The sequence below is a fragment of the Silene latifolia genome, chromosome 6, assembly GCF_048544455.1.
Source record: "Silene latifolia isolate original U9 population chromosome 6, ASM4854445v1, whole genome shotgun sequence".
NCBI classification, from domain to species: Eukaryota; Viridiplantae; Streptophyta; class Magnoliopsida; order Caryophyllales; family Caryophyllaceae; genus Silene; species Silene latifolia.
The window spans coordinates 492,736-519,957 of record NC_133531.1 but is presented as its reverse complement, the minus strand read 5'-3'; the positions used below and the strand labels follow the sequence as shown (position 1 = coordinate 519,957).

The 27,222-nt window shown below is 35.8% G+C and overlaps 3 protein-coding genes across 5 annotated transcripts; 2 read left to right on the top strand and 1 right to left on the bottom strand.

Annotated features, from left to right (window-relative positions):
* Positions 1-210: 210 nt before the first annotated feature.
* LOC141585837 (uncharacterized) lies at positions 211-3,930 on the top strand. 2 transcript variants are annotated; one of them, XM_074406887.1, is made up of 6 exons: positions 211-402; positions 1,810-1,885; positions 2,071-2,247; positions 2,365-2,463; positions 2,597-2,839; positions 3,275-3,930. In XM_074406887.1, the coding sequence occupies exons 2-6, from the start codon at positions 1,814-1,816 to the stop codon at positions 3,680-3,682; spliced, it is 999 nt and encodes a 332-aa protein (XP_074262988.1). In that variant the 5' UTR covers positions 211-402; positions 1,810-1,813; the 3' UTR covers positions 3,683-3,930. The 2 variants fall into 2 exon arrangements, with proteins under 2 accessions (XP_074262988.1, XP_074262989.1); XM_074406888.1 differs by having other exon boundaries at positions 272-402; positions 1,795-1,885.
* Positions 3,931-5,489: 1,559 nt separating this feature from the next.
* On the top strand, positions 5,490-8,325 carry LOC141585844 (uncharacterized). The gene is made up of 6 exons (XM_074406902.1): positions 5,490-6,093; positions 6,380-6,450; positions 6,554-6,730; positions 7,099-7,197; positions 7,275-7,517; positions 7,617-8,325. The coding sequence occupies exons 2-6, from the start codon at positions 6,382-6,384 to the stop codon at positions 7,887-7,889; spliced, it is 861 nt and encodes a 286-aa protein (XP_074263003.1). The 5' UTR covers positions 5,490-6,093; positions 6,380-6,381; the 3' UTR covers positions 7,890-8,325.
* Positions 8,326-21,302: 12,977 nt separating this feature from the next.
* LOC141585835 (2,3-bisphosphoglycerate-dependent phosphoglycerate mutase 1-like) lies at positions 21,303-26,212 on the bottom strand. Of its 2 annotated transcripts, none has more exons than XM_074406885.1 (8): positions 25,935-26,212; positions 24,310-24,579; positions 23,923-24,146; positions 23,179-23,297; positions 22,939-23,095; positions 22,462-22,563; positions 22,262-22,381; positions 21,303-21,639 (listed from the first exon to the last, which is right to left on the bottom strand). In XM_074406885.1, the coding sequence occupies exons 2-8, from the start codon at positions 24,575-24,577 to the stop codon at positions 21,595-21,597; spliced, it is 1,035 nt and encodes a 344-aa protein (XP_074262986.1). In that variant the 5' UTR covers positions 24,578-24,579; positions 25,935-26,212; the 3' UTR covers positions 21,303-21,594. The 2 variants fall into 2 exon arrangements, with proteins under 2 accessions (XP_074262986.1, XP_074262987.1); XM_074406886.1 differs by lacking the exon at positions 25,935-26,212 and adding an exon at positions 25,867-25,902.
* Between the last annotated feature and the right edge of the window lie 1,010 nt (positions 26,213-27,222).

Genomic DNA, 27,222 nt, shown 5'->3' with positions numbered 1-27,222 from the left:
GGTATTCGTTTGAAAATTGAATAAACGTTAATTCAGATACGGAGTACTAGTGTAATAGAGGCTACACAGCCCTACACAAATTTATTGTAAAACATGTTTAAGAACAATATGGTTATGTTTAATTCTGTTTTACACTAATTTTGTATAAGACCGTCTTAAACAAAACTAACCGAAACATTAATAAATTCACATGACAAAATCTTCCAACTTGCCATATCTTAATCCTTGACCCAAAACCTGTATTCCCACCAACTCTACATCTGTTTAGACACATAACACACCTCCCTGTGATCTTGACCTCTTTCTCTCATTTCCATATTTTTGCAGTCTTCTATTACTCATATTTTCTGCTTATATAAACAATTACCCAAATTTCTGCTACCTTAACTTTAATCAACCAAGGTTTTTTTCTTAACCATTTAGTAATTTTTATATTATTATTATTCCTTGATGTTTTATGTGCATTTTTTTCTTAGCATCATTCTTAATTGTTTGTACTGTTTCATTGCTGCCCAATTACCCATTTATTGTTTTATTGAATAAATTTTAATTAAAGTTTGGTTGATCATGGTGTTTTCATTCATTTGTATGTTGATCAAACTTTGATAATACTATTGTTTGTGTTATAAGAAGGTAGCTGTAGTCTGTAGACCACATGTGATCAACCATTGAATTGGTTTGATCCGACGTTATATTAATATGAGACCGTCTTACACAAGACTTGTTATTATTGAATAAATGACTAGATACTCTTCTATTGTGGATTTGTTTAGGATTTTGAACATCATGGATTTAGTTTGACTTCTTTTCAGCAGAATAGCAGATGATCCCATTGATGATTATAATTGTAGAATCTATTTTTTCGGAATAATTAGATGCTTTGATACTTCTGATTTCGACAAAACTGGAGCTTGTCCTTATACCGTACTCCCTCCGTCCCGGTTATTTGTTTTCCTTTGGTTTTAGCATAAAAACCAAGGAAAGAGGAGTGGGGCAATTACTAATTGATAAGTGGAATAAATTAAGTGTGAATAATCAAATTGTTCAACAAGACACCAAAAAATGAAAAAGGACAAGAAATTACCGGGACAGAGGGAGTACTATTTTAGTTTTGGTTTTGTAAATAGTCAACTCATTGAAGGTCAATTCTATTCAGTTGTTGATTTGATCTTAAGAAAATTGCTCCGATCAAAGCGAAAAATCGATTATTTTTTCAGCTTTACGATATAATAGCAATTTGTTCAGAATGGCTCTTAAAAGTTGAAAATTTGAGACCCCTTTTAAGTTTCTTTTTCATGAAGTAATATAGTTGATCATCCCGTCAATAGCGCCTTCTCTAGTGTTGTAGAACTGAAGGCTACATACATCCGAATACCATCTTGCAGCGGAAGACTCATTCAAGGCAGTGGTATAATGATGATGGTTTGATCTTAGAAAATGAGTCTTATTTTGCGCTCTAACAGTTACCGTATCACAAGTAAGCCCTTAATATGGCTGATTAGTGAATACAGCTATTCGTAATCATAATTACACTCTTATGAACACATGGTACATACTGCATAGGTAGTGGTATAGTTCTAGCTTCTATCAACATGGAATCTGGCTAGTTTGTCGGTTTCTCCATGTTGTGCATGTATGTATGTCTATCTGCATTGGTACAATCCATGTGTATAGACGGATGTCTTAATCTAGTCGAGCAAGTTAGAGTATCAGAATAAGATGAATAGGCAGAATTAGTAGAACAATTATTGTGTTTTTCAATTTTATCTAATTTTGTTGCCAACTGCTATATAGACGAATCTTTTTCAGAAGCATGAGTACAGATTTAAAGAAATCTGCTTCAGATCGAGAAAAAGCCTCAACCCTTGAAGAACGGGAGAAGAAGGTATTCCATCGGATGTCAATTTCGACCAACATTTTCTCGTATTTTACATCACGTCGTACGTTTTATATTGATTATATGGAGTACAAATAGATTTTCAATAAATTAAACATAATGAATTATAAATTGTATTTGGAGAAATTAATAGTCAAAGTTGACGGTAAGTGACTAAGTTTGAGGCTTTGCAGATTGCGGAGGTAAGAGCAGCTATATGTCCATTGCCAGAGACGCTGTCAAGATTTTCTTCTGATGATTCAATATCAAGATACCTGCGGGCGCGAAATTGGAATGTTAAGAAAGCAACTAAAATGCTGAAAGAAACTTTGAAATGGAGAGTGCAGTATAAAACTGATGATATTCGTTGGGTATGTGCTTTCCTGTGTTCAGCAGTAACTTCCGTTCGTTCAAAAGAATTGCTAATTCAAGTTTTAAATGGTTTCTGAAGGTATTTGTTCAACGTTATTATGTTTCCATTGATGTAGGAAGATATTGCTTCTGAAGCAGATTCAGGGAAAATATATAGATCGACTTCTGTCGACAAGAAAGGGAGACCTGTCCTGGTCATGCGTCCCTCCTGTCAGGTGATTCTCGTAATTTTATACGGAGTACAATAAAGGGGAAAAAAGTCTGACTTACAGATGTTAACCATGGAGTTATTATTACCTTCTTACGATTTTTTGTATATGACGAGTGGACTTGTTGCTCGTTATGCAGAATTCCAACTCTGTGGCAGGGCAAATCAAATACTTTGTATATTGCATGGAAAATGCCATCCTTAATCTGCCACCTAATCAAGAGCAGATGGTCTGGTTGGTGGATTTTTGGAATTTTAGCCTGTCGAATATTTCTATCAAGTCGACCAAGGAAACAGCCTACGTGTTACAAAATCATTATCCAGAGAGACTCGGAATGGCTATTTTGTACAACCCTCCCAGGATGTTTGAACAGTTTTATTCGGTACCTTTCTTACTCACCTTGCTTCCTTAACCTGTTTATCTCGAGTTTCTCGAGTGCACACCTTTAACAGCTAAGCATTTCCGTTTTTTTTGTGTGTTTCGAAGATTTCTGATGCAACTTTATTGAACTAAATGAATACATTTATCTGTTTTTATTCAAATAAAGCGGAAAACCGACCAAATTTCTATTATAAGATGATCATTCTTCCATTCGTTGCCTTTTTGTGCGAACTTTGCTACCCCAAACGGCAAAAATTTAGGTCGAATCCAGCAAAAATGCATGTTGGAGTGAGTGTCGACAAACCGATTTCAAGGGCTTATCAAGCGGCTCAGATCATTTACAGCTTTATGATGCAAATGGCTGTCTGCTTCTTATTTGACATCAACCGGCATTTTATCTGGTTAAGCTTAGAGAATGCTACTGTCATTATTTCAGGTGGTTAAACCCTTTCTGGAGCCGAAGACTAGAAACAAGGTCAAGTTTGTCTATGCTGATGACGCCAACAGCATAAAGATCATGGAGGAGATCTTCAACATGGACCAGCTAGAACCATCATTTGGTGGAAAAAGTACAGAAAGTTTCGACATTCAGAAATACGCGCAGAGAATGAAAGAAGATGATGTCAAAAAACACACTTTCTTGGAAAAAGGACTCGGTCCATTTGCTTCCACCAGTAGCAATGGTCTAACTAATGTTGGAGATGAGCCCTCCGAGGAAGAGGACGATAGTGATGATCAGCGTTCATCCTCGTCAAAAGCTGGGAAGTCCCCGGGATTTCCCCAGGACACAAGTTTGTCGGTAACTAACATGAGCCTTGCGGATGTTGGAGATGTCAAGGCATAATTTAACTATGACGACGATTGACGACCCAACAACGGTATACAAACTAAGCAGCTGATCTGACTTGTGAGTGAGTTGTGACAACCACCTTTGGTTACACTGTGGCATAGTGAAAATATATACCTCTTTGTGGAAATAATATTGCTTTGGATGTTGTATGTGTACTATTGTAAATCAAAGCTTGTCCCTTTTCGAGTTATAAAAATAAATGAAGAATGAGGGTTTGCCGATTTGGCCCCCATCTTATACAATACGATCTTTAGAAGATTTACGTTAGAGCTACTAATTATGACTTGGTGTATGTGGTTATCCGGTCAATGCACTAAAGATATGGTTTTTGCAGCTTCCTCTCTATCGGAAAATTAATTGTTTGACTTTTTGCTATATAACTAAAAACCTCGCAAAGAAAATTGTGTCACAAGAGTAGAAAACCAGTAAATCATAAGAGAAACCAACTTATGTGAGCTTGAAGCTTGGAGGAAATTTGAAATGAATCATAATATTCCTCCGTCTCAATTATTTGTTAACATTGTTATTTGGTTGTACGCACGTGTCAAGAAAAGTCGGCCATTAAATAGTTGCACTAATATATAGCCAATCCCATGAGAAAGACCAGTCTTCTTGAAGTAACAGTATAACTTAGCATTCAATTTTAGAGTAGAAGAAAGTGACATAAACATTAATACAAATTCTTGCTTCAGATAAATCATTTCCGTCTTGTCAAAAAGATAGGATTTTGTGACCATTTTATGATCAAATATAACCATAATGGTCTAACTAGTTTTACAACTTATGATAACTTGTTTTCAAAAACATAGTTACATTTTATGTTCCAACTAAAATGAGCCGTTTGAAGGGAGACGGACTGAAACATTAAAGGATGAACAAGAGTGAAGTTGTGGACGTACACTTGTGTAAGATGCACACCACATATTCTTACATGTTCCATAACGTACCATATGGGTTATAAGTATGTGCTTCATTATTACTACTCTTTAATTAATAGCCCCATAATATTCCCATGTTTCTATATCATGCATTCATGCCACAAGGTTTACTCTTGATCAAACCAAGAGCTTAATTTGCTTGAAGTTCTTTCAAGAGCACCATATAATGATATAGAGAATCCCAAAAGAAAAAAAAATAGTTAAATTATTGATTTTACCATTCGAAAATCTCTGGATTTCAGCAGAAGTAAAGATATTATACTATAAAAAAAAAGTTCGCTATCCAAAATATCATTTTTGGCGCCCTGGCTTGATCATAAGGTATTGTCTTTGTCTTAGTATCTCTTCGAACATGAGTCATTAATTAAAACAAAGAAAGGTCGTTTTTAAATACTTGGTAAGATTTTCGTAGATATTCACTCTAGAGATAATTGTCCAAGTATGTAATCTATAGGTGTCGGTGTTGTATGTTTATTATTTTCTTAAATAATTTCGTTAGGTTAATTTTTTTTAATAAACTCGATCTTTAGGGGAATTTATTAGATTTATTTATCATCAATTATTAGTAATGGCAAAGCCATATTTTCATTAAAAAACATGTAGAATTCCGACAAATAAACGTGAGATGAATGACTAAAATGATGAGGAACACATAAAAGAGAGATGTGTGATAGCTGGAATAACTAACCTAACTAACTCCACTATAAAGTTTGAAGCAACCTGTCATCAATTATATGTATTGATTGGATTCACTATTTATGTTATCTTCACTTTTCAGGCTTTTTTATCATCACATAACGTGCTGCTATCAATCTATGGTTCATATCATAATATGTAATCATTTTTGTGTATTTCCACTACCTAAGTCGTCAAATGAATTTGAGAGGCTCGGTTCTAAAAAATCAATTTTAATTTCATATTTTTTAATAGGAAAACTAAGTTATAGTAGCACATAATACTCAAATAATCAAACCTAACATACAGTTATCGTACTGCTCTTGTGGTTCATTATAAAAAAAAAAAAAAAATTAACAAAAATGATTGGGTTTAGGCTGCGGTTTTGAGTATTAGTACTCCGTATTAGTATATCGACTACTTGTAATTTAATTAAATGGTAAAACGTTTAATGTGATGATTAGTAGTAACACAAGAATCTATTGACTTTTGAGTCCGTTAAATATAGAAGTAGAGTACTATGAATGTAGTTAGTTTTATTCTCTGTGTTTAGCATTACATTACCAACCAGTCAACTACTTAACCTCTCCTTTCTTTGTTAAGCCTGTGCCGAAGAAGTCTTAGCCTAGTTATGAAGATGAAGAAAATGTGAATGATAAGAATACGACTTCAAATCCTGCTTCTTCATTGTATTGTACCGGCCTTCTGCCTCCTTTGATTCACTGCTACACAATTACTAAAGAATTTGCTTCTTATTTTTACCTATCCTCATCCTCTCCATTTTATAAGCAAGTAAGATTTTTACCTATATATACTCGCTATCTTTCGACTTTCATAAGCATTTTTTTTTAATGTATGGGATTTCATTAGTGGGAACTAATTATTTAAGTAATTTGATGCTTTTTCTTACAGTTGAATGATAAAATCTTGTTACTGACTTCATGGTTTTAACCCAAATGACTCAACTCGCATTAACAAATACTCTGTATGATATTACAGGGTGAAAATATGAATTATCAACGACTTCTATATGTTATAGTCTATTAATGTTAATGAAAATGAACACTTTATTTTACAGCAATGAGTACAGAATTGAAGAACACTGCTGCAAACCATGAAAAAACGGCGACAAAAGAACAGCAGCAAAAGGTACATACCAGCATTTTCCTGCTGTCAAAATTGACAAATCATTGTTTGCACATCTCTGAGTTTGCCTGGTTAATTCGACAGTAATTTGGTTGCTTAATTTCAGATTGATGAGGTGAGATCGGGATTAGGTCCGCTGCCAGAGAACTTGAGTTGTTACTGCTCTGATGCAATCATTGCTAGATTCCTGCAAGTGAATAATTGGAATGTTCAAAAGGGTACTAAAATGTTGAGAGAATGTCTGAAATGGAGGTCAGACTACAAGCCTGACGAAATTCTATGGGTATGTGGTACACTTCTTATGCAGAAAACTAGAACAAACAAACGAGTCATTTGGGTCAGTTGATTATAGGTTGGGATAATTTCGAGTGTGCTCTTATTGGTCATTTCTGGTAAAGGTCATCTAGTGCACGAGTCTACTCATTTTCAGCTCTTTGGTTATGAGTTGGGTCAATAAGGTCATTTTCAGACCTGAACTTAACCGCAGCACAAAAAAATGCTCCGGAAGGGCTCATTAATAAAGGTTTATTAATGAGCCAACTCATAACCAAAGAGCTGAAAATGAGCCCTTCCGGAGCATTTTTTGTGTTGCGGTTAAGTTCAGGTCTGTGACACTCAATATGTTGAAGTTGTCTGTTTCCAATGATACAGGAAGATGTTGCTTTTGAAGCAGAAACTGGGAAAGTATACAGAACAGCCTCCGTGGACAAGAAAGGAAGACCGGTTATTGTCATGCGTCCCTGTCGTCAGGTACTCCAATTTGCTACATCCCTCAATAGAAGGGAAATTATCAGTTTATGATTCTGATTTCTGGTGTTTTGATGCAGAATTCTAGCGATATACCAGGCCAAATGAAATACCTGGTATACTGCATCGAAAATTCTATGCTTAACATGCCACCAGATCAAGAAGAGATGATATGGGTGGTTGATTTTTGGAATTTCAAGCTTTCCAACATTTCAATGGGTGTGTCCAAGGAATTGTCTCATATCATGCAGTACTACTATCCAGACAGGCTAGGTGTTGCTATTTTGTATAACCCTCCTTGGATCTTTGAACAATTTTACAAGGTACACTCTCCCCTTCTGTTTTTACGTCCTTATGTCGCTTCAAGGATATCGTGAGTCGATGTATTGTCATCTTGAATTCCGATTTGTTACTTTTCTCAGATGGTAAAACCTTTTCTGGGAGCCCGCATTCGAGACAGGGTCAAGTTTGTTTATTCAAATGACAGCACTACAATGAAAATCATGGAAGACATTTTTGAAACAGAGCAGTTGGAATCTGTTTTGGGCTCAAAAGCTGCAGACAGTTTCGATATTCACACATATGCAGAGTGGATGAAAAAAGAAGATGAAAAAAGGCAGTTTCTAGGGATCAAAGATAATGAAGCCAGAACACTGTCTGATAAAGGTGACCCATCTGAGGAAGAGAGGCAATGAATGGTGAACAAATTACACCTTCGACGACTGCTTAAGGTTAATAAGACTGAAATCGAGATCTCAGTTTGTAACTGCTATGACCTATAAGCCTTCAGGATTCTGAATTTCTGATCATGTCAGAGAATGAACTACCTAGTACCATTATTTATTTATTCGTGTTTTATTTTTTTGGCGTAAAGGTAACAGAAGTGCAGTTATCTACCCTTGTCAATTGTGAGACAAGTATAACGGGTATTCTCTTATAATAATTTAGAGGGTTACTCTAGGGATATAATTGGTGGTGATTTTCAATTATACTGGTGGTCTAGAGGGTACTAGTTTGTATTCCTAAATTATTGTCGGGTCCAAATTCGATGTGTAATTTGGTACCGGTTACGTTGTATTGGCACTATCTTTATAGTGACATTATTTTATTGTGGATTCAGTCTTTTCGGTTGGTGGGTTTTACCTCCGTCTTGGAGGGTTTTGCTCTGGGTATTGACCTTAAATCTTGTCTCAACTTATTATTAGCTTGCGGTTTATTTAACTTTTTCATTATATATCGATCGGTGCTCTAGTTGCGTGTGGGAGATTGGAGCTAATTTCCCAACAAGTGGTATCAGAGCCACTTCGGCTCGGTCCGAGTGGTCTGGTGGTTTGATCGGTAGGGATGTCAAATATGGGGTCTCAGTTTAGAGTACCAAAATTTGATGGTAAAAGTAGTTTCACCCTCTGGCAGAGGAGGATGAAGGATCTCTTGGTACATCTTGGCTTGGCTAGAACCTTGAAAGGAGATGAAGGCAAGCCGGAAAAGTTGAGTGGTGCCAATTGGGAGGATATGTGTACTAAGTGTGCTAGTACCATCAGTTTGTGCATCTCGGATTCCGTCATTAACTGTGTTCTTGACGATGATTCTCCATCGACGATATGGGAGAAATTGGAAAAGCTTTACATGGCGAAAAGCTTGACCAATAAGTTGTTGCTAAAGCGACGGTTATATCGGTTGCGGATGGACGAGGCGGAAAATCTCATTGGACATGTCAATTTGTTCAATGGTCTATTAGATGAGTTGAAGAAGATCGATGTTAAGGTTGAGGAAGAGGATAAAGCGTTGTTACTCCTTAACTCTCTCCCGGATGCATACGAGACTTATGTGGATACGATTCTGTGCGGAAAGGGTACCATTACCATAGAGGAAGCACAGGCAGCATTGTTGTCCTTTGATGCGAGGAAGAAGGACAAGGATGGAATGTGAAGCGACATCTCAGTGATGGTTGCTCGCGATGGGAGAGGACGATCGTCTAACAGGGATTATGGATCGAAGCATGGCAGGTCTCGATCCAGGAACACTTCTCGGAATGATGGAGTAAATTGTTACAAGTGTGGTGACATTGGGCACATAAGGCGGAACTGTCCTAGGAAAGATGTGCCGGATAACAATGGCGACGTCAACTTGGCTGCCGGTGAAGGGAGTAGTGATTGTTTCCTTACTGAAGAGTGTGACTTGCGGTCACGGATAAGAGCGATGCATCTTCCAAGGAAGATTGGGTGTTAGATTCTGATTGTGTCAATCACGTTTGTACCCGGAAAGAGAGTTTTGTTAAGCTCCATGAAGGCGTGTCTGGGAAGTTGAAGTTGGCCAATAATTCAACAGTGGATGTCCTTGGTGTTTGGGTGGTGAAAATCAAAACTTTTAGTGGAGCGGTGCATACTTTGGACAAGGTCGCTTATGTCCCAGAGTTGCGGCGGAATCTAATCTCACTTAGTCAGTTGGACTCTCAAGGCTATGAGTCTAAAATTCACGGGGGAGCGGTAGTGGTGACTAAGGGTAATATGGCCCTCGTGAAGGGGAAGTTGCGTCGTGGTTTGTACCGTCTCGCGTTGAAGACCTCAAAGGTGACTGGGAACGGAAAAGACGTCGACGTGTTACGTTCGCGGTAGAGGTGGCGAAGGTAAATTGTTTCCGGGTTGCGGACGGGGCAAGGGTAAATTCATGTTGGTTATAAGGTGGAGGGGTGGAGGTCCCTCTCCGGAGTCATTTGACGCGGTGACTCGGTTGCGGCTGTACACTGTGCATTGACCGTGGTTGTGAGTTAAGGTGAGGACTGGATACTAACTCGGGTGTGCAGCTGGTATTTGAAATCGTTCAATGATTAATTCCTTGGTATCTCCCTTGGAATAAAGGGGGAGAATTGTTGGCATTAAGTCCAAGGTCGGTAGTATTTCGGTGCGAAATAATGGACTTTGGCAACCCTTAATTCACAGAAACATGTTTTGTTTGCTTGGTAGAAATTGTGGACGGAAGAATTCAATGAGTTAGTATACATGAATAGTGTGTGCATTGAATTTGTGTTAGAAACATGTATTCTGCATGTTTGGTTTGTCAAGTTTAGTGGCTGCAAACTTGACTCTAAGGTATTATAAATACCTTGCTCGTTCACTTGATTTCTGGCAGAGGGAGGGAAGCAAGGAGCACTCTACATCGAAATTGTGAGTGTATTCTTGGTATTGTGCTTCACTTGAATTTGTTGGAGTAAGGTACTCACACAAATAAACAAGGGGTTGGGATTCGGGTAACGGTTCAACCGGGTTTGAGCTAAAAATATATATGAAAATTAAATAAATAAAATGTTAAATAATTATTTTCCACGATCGATATTTCATCATATATGGAATAGTAACAATCTCGGTACTGGTTTCGCTAGTTAACTCGATTCATTTGAATGCTTCCCGGGAGGTCACCCATCCTAACACTACTCTCACACGCTTAACTGTAGAGTTCTTTTGATGTGCTAGCGAAACTGAAAGTTAACTTTGTTGATATGATTAGTACTTCGAATCCTTTTAAGTTTATTTTTTTTTCTTTCAAAATTTACCTTTAGTACTATTTAATTCCAAAAATGTTACATGATTTACAAATTTTGCGGGTAAAACATTATTTTGGCCAAAACAATAAAATTTTCGATGTTACCCTCCCGACAAATGATTATGACGTCATTTTTTTGCCGAAATTAGCGAAACCATTTTCTCTACAAAGTAAACTTAATCGTGTTTTCCTAACTTTTTTTATTTTTTTAGTTTATCGACATTCTTATTTTCACTTCTTTTGTACTCATTTTTTCGTATATTTTTTTACGCAAATGTTATTGTATGACCGTTGTATATACGATATGAAAAATTAACCATTTTTTGCTAAAATAATGACCAATTTTGTCTTTTTTCCCCCCAAATTGGTCACTATAACCAAAACGTAGTCACTTTTTACTCAAAAAACACGAAAAATATTGTCGTACAACCGAAACGCTTATTTTATTAAACTGATTTCTCATTGTTATGATTTATCGTTTTTTTTCCTCAAATTTTTCACATTATTTGCACATGTGACTCTAAATTATTATAAATTGTATATTTTCCCTATGATGTGCTCATTTTCAATAAAAAAATTCTCCATATTGAATTTTGGGTAAATTGATAAAAACTACCAACTTTAGTCATCTTTTTCATAATCAATACGAACATAATAAATAATTAGTAATCATTGCCAAAATATTAACTTTTTTCTATGATAGGTATCAAGTCCTCTTCTTACTCTAATTTTTTTTTCTACTTTAAAGGTGTTTTCATCTAAGAGAGAGATTTTGAAAGTGGGTGAGTGGACATTTGTACTTGAATGATGTTTTTTTGAACTTTTTCGAGTGGGTTGAGATTAGATTTTCAGGCGACTTAGTACCGATCGTAGAAAAAAGTTAATAGTTTGGTATTGATTGCTAATTTTTTATTATGTAGATACAGATTATGAAAAATGATTCTTATATTGGTAATGTTTATCAATTAACCCTTAAATTTTTTATATTGATAATTTTTCCGATATATTTTTTTCTTAATTAATTTGTGGGAGATCATTTTTTTCCTTTCATTTCTCAGCACACTTATTTTATTTAATCAATTTTGTAATCTAATTGTCCTTTTTTTTCACTCCTAAAACAAATTTTCCCAATTTTTTTTCTCACTAAATTAATTTTTTTATCAAATTCAAATTTTTCTATAAATATCTTACAAATAAAGTTGTAAATCAAATTTTAATAATCCAATTTGACAATATGTTAATTTTCGATTTATCAAAAATAGATGATAAATAACTTATTTATTTAATTTTATATACTATGTCTTTAAATGAGATACGATCATTTAAGATTGTTATTCAAGATTATAATATTTTAATTAAAAAAATTAAAAGAAATTCACGACTCTAATAAACAGAATTATATATTAAAACAAATTTCTTAAATTAGAAATGTTTTGAAAAAACTGCAAAACGTAATTTGTGATTTCTAAAAGAATAAAAAAATTTAGACGATAATCTTTTCTTTGATTGCATATAAGTTTATAAAGTTTTAAATTTTTTTATTAAAGTAAATAAAAAAATATTAATTAAATTAATCAAAGTGTTTGCAAAATTTTATATTTAAATGCATTTTCATATTATTTATATTTGATTAAATTTCTTTTAGATTTTAAGTTTGCTTTAACATGAAAATATCTTAATTTATGTCGGAAAAGCTACTCGCCATGGGAGTTTGTTAGTTCGTGGCTAATTTTTTTTTTTGCCACGGAACAATTCGTGGCTAATTATAATTTCGTCACGGGTGTGACATAGTTTGTGGCTAAAATGATTTTCTTTCACGGGTGTAGCCTATTTCGTGGCGCAAGTGACTTTTTGCCACAGGAAAAGTTATCCCGTGACATTATTTTTTTTCTAAAATAATGAATAAATTTTTCCTGTGGCTAAGCAGAATGTAGCCACGAATTATAAATTCTTGTGGCATAATTCGTGACGCAAGTGACAATTTGTTGTAGTGAGAACTCACCATGTAGATGGACTCCTCAAATAAATAACATAAGCTCTTTTGAGTTCATGCATCAACATGAATGAGATTTATAAGAGAAGAAAACCCCAGGTTGTTCCTTACAGAGGAAAAACATTAATACATTTGAAATTTACTCCTGCAAACATCAATGAGTTATAAAGACACATCATGATGGTTTTATAAAAGGTTGTCCAATTCCAGGAATAATATCAAATAATAGCTTTAGCAATGAGAGTTATAGGGACACGTTATGATGGTTTTATAAAAGGTTATCCCACTAGAAACTCTCGTGTTCTCTACAACTTCAGATACCTCTGATCCATTATCAGTAGAGGAATTCTCAATAGTTGGGCAGAGGAAGGACCACGGCCACTCTGTGCGATAAGCATATTAAGAGCTACGCCCTCACTAGGAGCTCCAGTGTCCTCTATAACTTCAGAATTTCTAGCAATAAGGGAATCCTCAATAAGGTGGACAGATTGTTTGTTCTCCCTATAATACTCGGACTATAAGAGCTTTCAAAAGCCTAGAATAGTGTGGAAATCGAGTCTTTGAGGAACGAGAGCAAGTTGAAGATCTTGAGGAGAGAGAGGAGTAGTAGTAAGACCCGCCTCCACAGAAGATTGGGTGTTCTCTATAGCGGGGAAAGAGTTAACAGATTGTAGGTTGATATGGTAGAAATCCTGTCCTTGAGCAACGAATCTTCAATAACAAAAGTAGACTCCAAGTCAGGAGTAAAAAGAGTAGATTGGGCAGATTGTATGTTCTCCTCATAATACTCTATAAAGTTACATAAGAAATCCCAAAAGCCAATTGTGTAGAAATCGAGTGTTCGAAAAACGAGAGCAAGTTGGAGATTTTGAGGAAAGAGAAGAGTAGTAATAAGGCCCGCTTCAACAGAGATCTCTGAAACATCACTAGTAATGGAATCCATAGTAAGGTGGGCAGGGTCAATATATCACTACAAAAAAATGTGTCTTTAGCTACAGCAATAATCCGTCGCAAACAAGTGGAAATCCGTCGCTAAAAGGTCATTTGCGACGAAATTTGCGACGATGAATGCCGTTTGTCGCACAATTTAGTAGCAAATGGAATTATTTGCGACGGAGTAGGTAGTCACAAAGTTTTTAGCTACAGAATTTGCAACAGAGTTTATTATCATGACGGAATTTGCGATGAATTTAATTTCAAAAAACTATTTTTCTTTTGCGATGGATTTTGCGACGGAATTTTAAAACAACAAGTTTTTTTTTTTTTTAACTTATACTTTCTATCAAGTTCAATTTTTACAAACACATTTGCAAATAGACCCTTATAATCCCTCTTTGTATCAAGTTCTTTCTTATACATCAAAATGAAAGAATACTTATAAACATATGGAATGAGTGTAATTCTTCCGACGTGGGACGAAAAAAATCTAAGGTCCGTCGCAAATTCGTCGCAAAAAATAAAATCCGTCGCAAATTCCATCGCAAAAATATAATCCGTCGCAAAGTTCGTCACAAAAATAAAGGCCATCGCAAATTCCGTCAAAAAATTAAAGTCTGTCGCAAATTCCATCACAAAAAATATAAGCCATCGCGAATTCAATCGCAAAATAAATTCCATCGCAAATTCCGTCGCAATGTTTTGGCGCCAAACACCCGCCAAACTACTTTGTCGCAAGTTCCATCGCAAATACAAGTTCCCTCGCAATTTCCATCGCAAATGTCATTTTTGCGACAGTTTTTTGTTTCCGTCGCATAATGCTCTCGCAAAGAGCCTTTTTTTTTGTAGTGTATTGGGTGTCCTCTATATCTTGAGAGGACTCCAAGTCATCAGTAAGGAGATCATTAGCATTGTGGAAAGAGTCCACCTCATGTGTCTCAGCGAGAGCGTCTTATGCCACAAATGTATAAATCGTATTCAGACACTCCCCAAGAGTCGGAACATTCAACCATCATCTCTCTTATCTCCCCCTATACCTAGCATAGGGTATTAAGGTCATTAAGGGAGGTATGTGTCCGAGTTTGAGGTAAACACAGAAATTGTGGGTCATGTGCCCCAATCTCTTCTCTTGGCACGGTCACAAGACGGTAAGTAGATTCTATAGCCCCATAAATAACGATTTCTTCGCTTCTGTTTACTAACCTCACTTCACCAATATAATCCACTTAAAAGAGAGAATCCAACCAACAAACTGAACAATTGGAGGTACCACCATGGTATTAATTGCATACGATTCCAAATAATTGTCCAACAGATCAAGAAACGCAAGGAAATATGCGAGGTCGCTTAAAGGTTGAAGAAAGACATTCATGCAAAAAAAAAAAAAAAAAAAAAAAAAAAAAACCAGGATATGAATAGAAGTGACACTCCAAATCCCACAAAGTGATATTGCCCGAATATATTTGGAAGGTAAGCCAGTATCAGACTAACTGAATACCATACTTTTTTTCAGAATGGGGGAATGGTGTGTGACAAATCAATTGGTCTTGCTTGTTTGCGACGGGTCGAATAGTACCAAATTATGGGCAAAACGGTAGAAAAGTATTGCATGTGGGTTGTGTGTGATATACACATCATAATACCAATGGACTCAGTTGACTGATTGGATATTTAAAAAAGATTTAAAAAGAAATTGCTTTCCCGAGACAAGCTTTTTACCACAAAAATTGAAAGGTTACACATTTAACCTAATCCAACCCTCATTTTCACCATTTCATCTCCAAAATTCATCCTCTCTCCTTTCATATTCCCTTTCTCTCTCTTATTTCAGAACTTTCAGATTTTTTAACTTCTTACAAATTAACTACAAATCCAAACAACATAAAAATTGGTAACATGACAAGGAAGACGACAGTATAAAGGGCACCACCTAAGAAGAGTATCAAAGTGATTAATGTAAGCGACGATGTTCAATGAGGTTTTCTCATTTCCATAGATTTTTTCAGTTTATATATTTGGTGGTTTTTCTTCATAGTTTATGGTTTAATAAGGTTACACATATAAGTGATGGTTTTCGATTTATATATGTTTTTAGTTTATGAAGTTAATAAAGGGACACATGCAAGTGAAGTTTGTTGATTTAGATTTTAGATTAGTTTATTTATTTATTTTGTTAGATGATGAAAAATTGAGCAGTAGTATAAAATGTTACCAAATATCAGTTGTTTGTGATTTTTTTTCAAGTGGTGATAGAGCATAAACTAAGTTGAAGTTTTGTTTGTCATCATTTTAAAGTTTTGGTACACATTTTTTAGGAATGCCAAATGATAATATATGTTAATGGTTATATATTAAATTACAATGAGTACATTTTATTATGTTTATAAACTTGTATTCTTTCTTACCATATGCAACATATTGAGTTAAATTATGAACCTAGTGAAGTTCTTGTGTCATATAAGATGTTATTAAAAATGACGTGTTTGTTACCATTTACCTAGAATCTACCGAATTAAAGGAAAATGGTAAAGTAAAATATCGAACGGAAGTGGTGACATATTAATTTGAAGTGTCTACATATTCGGCGCATATTATCTAATGTTGTTATGTAAAATATGTAGCTAAAGTGGTGACATATTATTCTGAAATAGTTACATCTTAAACAAAAATGTTGACATAGCGATTCTGGTTGTTTATTTGCAGTCAATGGTCGTTAAAGAAAAGACAACAAATTTAAAAGGAAATTTCACCCAACGTTACACTCAAGCTGCGGGAGAAAGGGTATCGCATGCAATGGTGTTGGCCGCAAAGGGAGATGTTAAGGCCAAGAAGCGCTTAAGTAATCAGGGCGGGGAAATGGGATAGTAGTTGTTTGTATTAAACAATGTAGTTTTGTTTGTTATTTATGGTGTTTAGGAAGATATTTTGGATCATTTTGTTGACAATAGTTCTTTGATGAATACTAGTATCATTTGCTTAGTGTGGATGTTGATTTTGTGATAAAATTTAGTTTATTAAACTAAGGTGTGGATGTTTGATCACTATGACAATGTATATCTTTAAAATGGTTGTTGATAGTAATAAGATTCTTTAAAATATGATTTGACAAAAGTTATTCAATATTAAGGTGCATATTATGAGAAAATGTTTAGTTATCAACCTGTAAAAATGGTACTAAATTGGGTTAAAAGGGTAACAAATAATATATTATATTTCTCACGTAAATATGTTACCATTGTAGGGAACTATGTTATTATTTGATACTATATAGATCAATCACTTGTACAGACACTCAATATGTTGTCATGTTTTTGAAAAGATGTAACCAGTTTAAAAAATATAACCATTTGACATATTATGTCGGTACTTCAATTATAAAGATGTAACCATTTTAAAATATCTTATTGATAATGCAAAGCTAATGTAACTAGTTTCACCAATCGTCTTAGATTTGCAAATGATAGTGTACTGTGTTTTACAACATGTTTACAGAGTTGTCCAATATGTTACCAATTCAAAGATAGTAACATAATGATCAAAAGTATGAACATTTTTATTACTCATTTTACTTATGTACATAATAAGCTTGTTCCATGTTCGGTGTTACTACACATCTTTGTTGATGTGACCAAGTTATTAGCCAGTGTCGGTAAAATAACACTATATCATTATATCAACATAAAATGTCGCACCATTTGTGGTAGCTTCAACCCATTTGGTAACATGGTGATATTAGGTGTAGCAAAAGTTAAGAAATGCATATAAGTGTTTCTTATACATGTCAAATATAAGCTCCATTTTCTCTGATGTGAACCGCAACAAGGGACTTCGAAATGTTATTACTCGTGCAAGTTGATAGGTTGACAAAATAAAGAAAACTGTAAACATTTTGAAAATATATGTCTACATATTCTTATATAGTACAAATACGCATCTCCTAAAATGATACGATTAATAGAATGTCTCTCCTAACATGAAACTATTCAATAATTCTTTCATCTTTGAGTGCCCTTGTAGAGTTGTAGAGTATATCTGAAATCAGTAGAAGACATTGTCACCATATGGATTTTAAGATTTAAATATACCTTAAATATATTAGCATAAAATGTAAGCTGACAAACAATAAAGTCCATATTAGCAAGAAATGTAACCACATTACCAAGAAATGTGACTAATCCGTAAAGACAGCCTTCAGAACCCATGAAGATCATTATGAGTTCTTGGTTATGTCATTTGGCCTCACTAATGCTCCATCAACATTTCATAGCCTAATGAACTCCATTTTCAAGACTTATCTCAGAAAATTCATTTTAGTTTTCTTTGATGATATACTCATCTACAGTCCAACATTGGAGGATCATGTGAGTCATCTGAAAATAACACTTGAGATACTAAGGAGACACAAGTTGTTTCCTAAAATGAGCAAATGCTCATTTGGTGTTCCTAAGGTAGATTACCTTGGGCATGTTATTTCTGCTGATGGGGTGGCAACAGATCCTGCTAAAATCAAAAGTATAATGGAATGACCAATTCCTAAGAACATTAAAGAATTGAGAGGTTTCTTAGGCCTTACAAGCTATTATAAGAAATTTGTCAAAGGTTATGGTATTATTAGCAAACCACTGATGAACCTACTGACGAAGGAGGGATTTATGTGGACTCAAGAAGCCACTGTAGCTTTTAGACACCTACAAGAAGTTATGAGTTGATCTCCTATACTGAGATTACCAGATTTTTCTGAGAACTTTGTTGTGGAAACTGATGCTTCTAGTTTGGGAATTGGAGCAGTATTAACTCAGGGAGGCCACCCAATAGCTTATCTTAGTAAAGCATTATCCATGAAACATCTAGCTTTATCTACTTATAAGAAGGAGTTACTGGCACTGGTGTTAGCTGTGGATAAATAGAGACCATACTTAGTGGGAAGGCACTTTATCATCAAAACAGATCACTTTAGCCTTAAATTTCTCTTGGAGCAGAAAATCAATAGTTCATTCCAAAGTAAGTGTTTACCTAAATTACTTGGACTGGATTATGAAGTAGTTTACATAAAAGGCAAGGAAAATATTGTGGCAGATGCACTCTCAAGGGTGTCTGGAGCAGAACTCGTGGCTGCCATGGTGACTCAAGTCAGATCAGACTTGTTAAAAAGGGTGCAGATGAGCTGGCAGGACCCTGAATGTGATCAATTGATTCAGTCCCTGATGAATAATACAGCTACAACTAATAAATACCAATGAAAGGATGATCAACTCACTAGAAAGAGAAGATTGGTTGTGGGCTCTGATGCTACATTAAGGCAAGAGTTGCTGAAAACAATGCACTCTTCATCTTTTGGGGTCATTCTAGTGTACATAGAACCTACAAAAGGTTGAATTCTTTGTTCTATTGGAAGCACATGAAGAAACACATCAGAAACTTTATAAGGAAATGTGGGGTTTGTCAGCAGAACAAACATTTATTACAGGCTCCAGCAGGCTTGTTGCAACCATTGCCCATACCTGAAGCAGTTTGGGTAAACATATCCAAAGATTTTGTTGAAGGGCTGCCAAGATCACAAGGGAAAGACAATCTTGGTGGTGGTGGATAGATTTAGCAAATATGCTCATTTCTGTCTCTTATCTCATCCATTTAATGCTGCTACTGTGGCTAAGGTCTACTTTGAACAAGTTTTCAAGTTACATGGGAACCCTCAAACTATCATCAGTGATAGAGATAAGATATTTTTGAGTAAATTTTGGCAGGAGTTATTCAAATTACAGCATGTAGAGTTACTCATGTCTACTGCATACCTTCCTCAAACTGATGGGCAGACTGAAGTGGTGAATAAATGCTTAGAGACTTATCTCAGATGCATGAGTGGTGAGAAACCTAAAGAGTGGGCAAATTGGGTGCCTTTAGCTGAATGGTGGTACAACACCAACTACCATTCTGCTACTGGATTTACTCCTTATGAAGTGGTATATGGACAATCACCACACCTACATGTACCCTATGTGAATGGTGACATCTTGTTCTTTGCAAAGTGGACGGAGTCCAAGGCTAGGGAAGAATGTATTACTATGCTCAAGTTTCATCTAACACGAGCTCAATCCAGGATGAAGAGTCAGATAGTGACAAGCATAGAACTGATAAGGTGTTTGACATTGGTGATTAGGCTTATGTCAAACTACAGCTTTACAGACAACAGTCAGTGGTTTATAGGTCATGCAATAAACTTGCTCCCAGGTATTTGGGCCCCTTTGAGATAATTGGAAAGATTGAGGAAGTTGCTTACAAACTGGATCTTCCCACTCATTCTAAGATACACCCAGTATTTCATGTATCTCAGCTTAAGAGACATCATGGAGAATCTCCAACCACAGTTACTCTGCCAGAATTAGATGACAGTTGCCTGATCAGAGCTGAATCAGTGGCAGTGTTGGAGAGGAAGTTGATGAAGAAAGGGAACCACGCTATTGTGTACTTGCTCATACAGTGGTCCAATGGGTTAAAGGAAGATGCTACCTGGGAACCTTATGATGATATAGAAAAGTGATTTCCTGATTTTCAAATTGCATAAACTTGAGACAAGTTTCTTGTTAAGGGGAGTGGTTTGTAACAGAATTTCTGTTACAAATGCCACGTCAGCAGAAAACAACTGGAAACAAGCTGGCAGTTAGCTGCTAACAACCTTTCCCGCTCAAGTTCTTTGTATAAATAATAGAAGAGATGATCATAATCATTTTTTAGCTTACATTTTACACAAATTCTCTCAACAAATTCTCTCTGTAATCTTTAGCTAGATCACTGATTACTTCATCTGTAATCTTGTTCTTAAGCTAATACAAATTCAATCTTTCAATCGAATTTCTTTCTTCAATTTAGGGTTCCTTTGATTGATTTGCTAATTGTAATACATTTTCGTATTAATTTCCCTAAGTGTGTTACAAGAAACTGGGAAAGTATACAGATCAGCCTCCGTGGACAAGAAAGGGAGACCAGTTATCGTCATGCGTCCCTGTCGTCAGGTATCTCTTCTATTTGCTACATCCCTCAATAGAAGGGAAATTATCAGTTTATGATTCTGATTTCTGGTGTTTTGATGCAGAATGAAATACCTGGTATACCCAAAAAAGGCGGTTTCTAGGGATCAAACATAGAACACTGTCTGAAAAAGGCGACCTATCTGAGGAAGAGAAGGTGATGAATGGTGAACAAATTACACTTTCGACGACCGCTTGAGTTTAATAGGACTGAAATCGAGATCTCAGTTTGTAACTGCTCATGTTTTATTTTAGCCTTGAGGATTCTGATCATTTCAGAGAATGACCTACCTAGTACAATTATTAATTTATTCGTGTTTTATTTTTTTGGCGTAAAGGTAACAGAAGTGCAGTTATCTACCCTTGTCAATTGTGATTCATTCCTCCTCTGCTGTTTTTAGAGGGTCAGGGATGTTATAAGACATGGAGCTTCGAACATGCAATCAACTTTTGATCACGAAATCAGTCGTCGAGTTAGCAACATGTGTATGGCTAACATTGGCTCAAAATACAGTTGCACTACAAAGCGACAGCGACAATGTGGTTTCAAGTAACCCCAATTGGATAAATAAAAACAATATGTAGTGAAATTCCAAAAGGAGGAACAAGAATAACTCTCAAAGAATCTTTCAATTAGCATAAAAATTGTTTATCAGTCTGTTACAAACCATCATACGCACCACACTGGCAATACATATGAGCTAAAGCCTAAAGGTGATTACATAGTACTCTGTAGCTAAACACAACCAGCTACTATGGATTTCAATCTATAGTTGCGTCTTCCTATATATATTTGTTATCCCCTTACGGTTCGACTGTTCATGCCTACAACCGCTGGTTACTGAAAATATAATTTAATAGGCATTTCTGAGATGAGAAAGGAAGGTCTTGCCTAATTGAGTCCCCTTACTGAAGCATATCATCCAACTTCTGCCTGTATGCAGCTAATCTCTGCAGCAAAATAACAGCAAAAACATGATTAACAACTATAGTTTAATTTTTTAAGGATATTAACAACTAAAGTTAAATGGTCAAAACTAGCTACTTTCATAATTAGTGTGTATCTTGAGATTGTAGTCAAAGTTGGCATCGTATGACTACAAAAGTCAAATGTAAACAATATGAATGAGGTAGAGGGCAAACTGATAGAAGCACAAAGAGAAGGATGATAAAATAGCACGCTGCTATTATTTAGTACTCCCTCCGTCCCAATCATTTGTTTACCATTGATTAAAGTACCACTCTCATAAAGAATAAAAATGGTTTACAAATCATTGGGATGGAGGGAGTAACTGAAAGCTCAGATAGTCGGGTGTCAGTTTTTAGGTTGGACATGTTCGTTTAGCAGAGCAGAATAGCAGATTATTTTTGATAATCATCTACTAATTGGATTCCAATTTATAAAAATTCACCCCCAAACCCCAAAATCATTTTTTTGGCCCCATTCCAAACAACTCATTCTGACTCAACCACTGATGGCGCCTCACAGGTGGAATCCTGAATACAACTGAATTTTATTGGGCAAACTTCATTTACATATGAAAGAATGGTTAAGAAATTTAAAGATTCATACCCTGGTATATGCATAGACTCCGGCTTCAGTAGTACCTACAGGACTTCCCCTTCTCATGAACTTCCCCTCTTTACAAATGTAAAGTAGTGGTATTCCGGTGGATAATTCGAGGCTAATAACCTGAAGCAAGTGTATCATTAATTAGAAATAGAAGCGACATAACTACTGGGATTTTTTCAGAAGAGAACAAATAAATATACCTCCTGTGATGTTAGCTTATCAAGATACATGATGATGGATCTAAGTGAGTTCCCATGAGCAGCAATCATTACATGCTTTCCAGATTGTAGTTGAGGTTCTATCTGCAAATTACATCTATATTCAGTATATTGCTGATTAGCTACATTAAATCAGATTCACAGCATTTTCCTTTTAGGACAGTCAAAATAATTAACTACATTTCCATATAAGCTGTAACGGTCAAATGTCTATTCGTATCAGCCGTCTTTGGCAACCGTTTATATGTAAAAAAAATATTGGGGCGGAAAGTCAGAGTTCTTTACGTAACAGCCGATATTTAATACCATGCCCCCACGTGAGTGTGGCGTTCAGTCTTCTTTTGCATATCATCCATCTTCTAAAATTGATCCAAAAGGAAATGCAGTGAATCCAAGTGAATACAGGAAGTATAATAGTTCTAGATAAATAGTTAGGGGAAGTTGCTCGCAAATGCCTACATTCTCTTTAAAATACGCGACTGCTCTTTCCGCACACATCTCCAAGCTCTCTCCATTTGGTGGAGGTATGTCATAACTACGGCGCCACTCATGCACTTTCTCCTTCCCATATCTTTCTGCAGTTTCCTGCTTGTTGAGCCCTTGAAGTTCCCCATACCTACATGAACATACCTATCACATATTAGATAAATCGGAACAGCAGAAAAGAATGTAGAGAAAAAAGAGTGTGACAAAGCATACATTCTTTCATTTAGCTGCCACGTTGTTATAACTGGGATTGACTGCTTTCTGGTCTCCTCACTATAAATCTCACTCCACAAATTTGCTTGTTCGTTCTCATTATGCATGATTATGGGTACCTGGTGCAGAGAGCATTATTTCATTTAGTAGTACATAAGGGTTCGTTTGGATACCACTCTAGAAGGAAGGAGAGGGAGAATGGAGCAATGTCATATCCTTTCTAATTAGAAGCATTTCAAATCGACTTTGTAGGAGGGAAATTAATGAGACTCTTCATTCGCCTCCCCTCCATTTCCTCCCAAACCACCCAGCTAACAGAACAAGGGATATCCCTTTCCTCTCCGTCCAACCATGGGTAAGGGTTTGCAAAAGCTTCTCTCAGGTTAAGAAATGTAAACTAGAAAGCGAATACATAAAAGTCACCTAGTATAGTTACAAAATTCAAGGAGAAAGAAACCAGAAAGGCATACAGAATGCAAAATTTTACTCCAAAAAGAATTCGAAACAATTTTAATTTCACTATTAACTTGCTAAAGCCCTCAGTACCCATCCACTTGAATAAACAATACCAGGGGCAAAACAGCAGAACTAAACAACTTGGAATTGTAAGACTCTCAGAGTCTCAATATTTTCCTAACAAAAACGATTTTCATGAATGTCAATTGGGTGGGAATCAACATCGTTTTATCATACAAAGTCCAAGACAGACTACTTTTAACAACAAAGTGCCAACAGACAGCTTACCTTCTTACGACGGTGCTGCGTCATGGCTAGCATGGCAGTCATCTGAGCACGAATAAGTGCAGAGGTATAAATCATGTCAATAGGAATATTGCTGATCCTCTTGCCAGCTTCAATTGCCTCCTCAATACCCTTCTTGGTAAGTGCCACGTCAACGCAACCAGTAAACAGATTTTTCTCATTCCACATTGACTCACCATGTCGTATTAGGATAAGAGCCGCTTCATCTAATAATGAGGTTTAAGAAGAATACAAGCTATTACTAAAAATACTGATAAAAAACAGGAAATTAGAAATTACAGGCAGAAATGCATGAATGCAATATATTAGTACCCTGTTCAGAGTGTTAACAAACTCTTAAAGACACTCTGCTAATCCGAAAAGGCTTACTTGGTTTCTTTAGTTTTTCACTGATCCTGTTAGACGGCAGTGACATTGTATCTACAACTGACGCTTGAGAAGTTGAGGCCTGAATTACGCAAGAATGCTTCTGAGAGGAGCTAAAACGGTTCCACATAGGATATCCATTGCTAAATTTGCATTCCTTTAGGCCTAACTTCACTGGCACACTGAGAATATCTTGACGACAGCCAAAACTACTGCTAGGGCCAGAGGTTTGGAGAGCACCAATAGCTTGTTGGACCACCAAGGAAGCCATTTCTGGGATAGTGCAAAATAGATTAATAAGTCAACAACTCTCGTCACAAAAATGGAAATGATGAGCTAATGTTGGAAGAAAATAGTGTACTGATTTGTGAGAAGGTATATCAAACAGCAATGTTCAAAGAATGCACAATCCAAGAGGAGCATACAATTGCATTCATTGATGAAAGGTCATATGGTTCAGAAGAATTAACAAGTAAAATCTCGCAGCAATACTCATAAAAGCATTAGAGTCGACATAATCACTAGGAGGAAAACATGTAAGGTGGGACATGACTCCAATCCCTTAAAAAGCAACAAATAAAAACAAAAACATGGGAGGACTTGTTAGCATGAGTTTAAGCTATTGTAACAACAGAATAAATTTATCTCATTTACTAATACACAGCGCAAGATTCAACTAATATTCGAAAATATACTGCATCAACAGCAATGCTACGCACTTTACAAAAGGGTATGTATCACACAGACACACTATACAGACTATACACATCCCTGAAGGAACTAAAGGATTGAACCTGTCATATGAAAATATGGAAAATGTACATTCAACAGTGCCAAATTGCTAACGTATCCTAAAGACATAACCAATCTGCAGACTCTCCACCTCAACCCAAGCAACGACATCATTACCAGAGCGCCTCAAGGGCTCCAGCAAAAGTGAGGTCGGAGGGTTGAACCGACCTACAGAACCTTAACCTTTGTCAACATATACAGAGCGACTATTTCTAGCTGACCCATTTTGAAAAGTTGCCTCCAAAATTATAAAATAATCGAGCACCAAAAGAAGGTGAGCACTCTAATAATAACGAGGACAATGGTAAGAACAAACAATAACAAATAGATGTATTCCAATTGCAATGGCAAGAGATAATACTTGTATTTGATAGCTAAGGCAACTAACAAAGTAAGAATTGACATTCTGCAACAATCCCGTATCTAAGCTACTGGCCGAGGTAGCTGACATCGGCAACAACTAACAAAGAAGCTCTTTAAATAGTCTGAAATGCAACAATCGAGCTAACAAACAACCTCGCCATCCCCTCCGTTTTAAAACACCGTGCTAGGCTGCTAGCTGATACAATCTACACCCTTGATATAATAATACTATAATTGCTGGGACCGTAACTAGACATTAGTATGATATTATCCGCTTTGGGACATGTCCACTCAAATTTGTTCAAAATCAATCAAAAACCACAGGATAACTAATCACACTACACATTCAAATCACATAAAAAAATATAAATTACTCGTAAAACAAGTAATTTCAAATAAATGTACCAGTATATCAATTAAAAAAAACGGGGCGTAACGACTAAAACAAGGAAAAAGTGAGAGAGAGATCTTACAAAGAATATAACAAGAAAAGTTGAAATGATCGATGAAACCAAAGGAAAGAAAATGGCAGATGGAAATTGGGAATTGGGAAATGAAATGATAAATGTGGAAATTCCAATTCCAAATAACAGTAAAACGAACTAAATTGTGGGGATTATATATATATAAACAAAATGAAGGAAGGTGGGTTGTTACTTGTTCGGTTCGAATATACCAAACGCCAGAGTACTTTGTAGTTTCTACTCGTTTTCTCTCTCGTTGACCAAACTTTTTTGTGAAAAAGATGGGAAAAACGAAAGGGGATGGTGGGATATGACTTGTAGATGGGTTATTTGGGTCGAGTTCGGGTTAACGGGTTATATTATTTTGGGTTTTTATCTTAATTCGGTCATTTTGGGTTACTTTGAGTCGGTTAATTACGGGTTGAGTTTTTTCGGGTTTATCGAAAAAGTTGAATTACAATTTTTCGAGTTATTTTTGGGCCCCGGATCAGTCTTTCGGGATCGAGTCAACTTTATCTGGTATAAATAAGAAATAGGAAACTCATACTAGGTTCTATATTCACAAAATTTTCGAATGGTGAAATTATGAGTTATGGATATATGGGGGTATAATTCATTTGTCGGTAGAAGTCTGGAAGATAATGAAAACTTGATATTTATATTGTTTGAGACGGTTTTATAGAATTTAACTACACATTTGCAATATTTGATTCATATTGTATGAGACGGCTTTATTATACTCCCTAACTCCTTCGATTATCTCTTAGAACAAATTTATTTTTGCTTTAAATGGTTACATAATTAGCGTTAAGTTAACTACATTATATGCGAAAAGGTCGTCTAAAACTTCAAAACGATCTCACATGAAGAATTTTGGGCTTAGAATAAAGTAAACACTAGAACCTGGTGATGCCATTATTTGAAACAATAATTCTTCTCGAAAATCCGACACAAAACAATTTCGGTGCAAATCGCAGAATACTATTTCGACGAATAGTTTTAGCTTGTCGATAATTAGTTTAAGATTCTTTGTGTTAGCTACTCCTCCCACAAGCTAGCCTTTCATGAGTGAAAGAGACCAAAAAGGAAGTTGTACTAAGGATAAACACCCAACATAACAGCCCTTCATACAAACGGAGTACCAATTACTCGCCAAATTAAAAATACATACTCGTATTTCAAAGTGTGCTCATTGGTGTCATTTGGACGTGTTTATACTTGTATTGTTAGTATTAGAAAGTTAGAATCTGGGCTATTAAGTTTTTGGCCTGAAAGTAAATCTCGGTAAATTGACCTG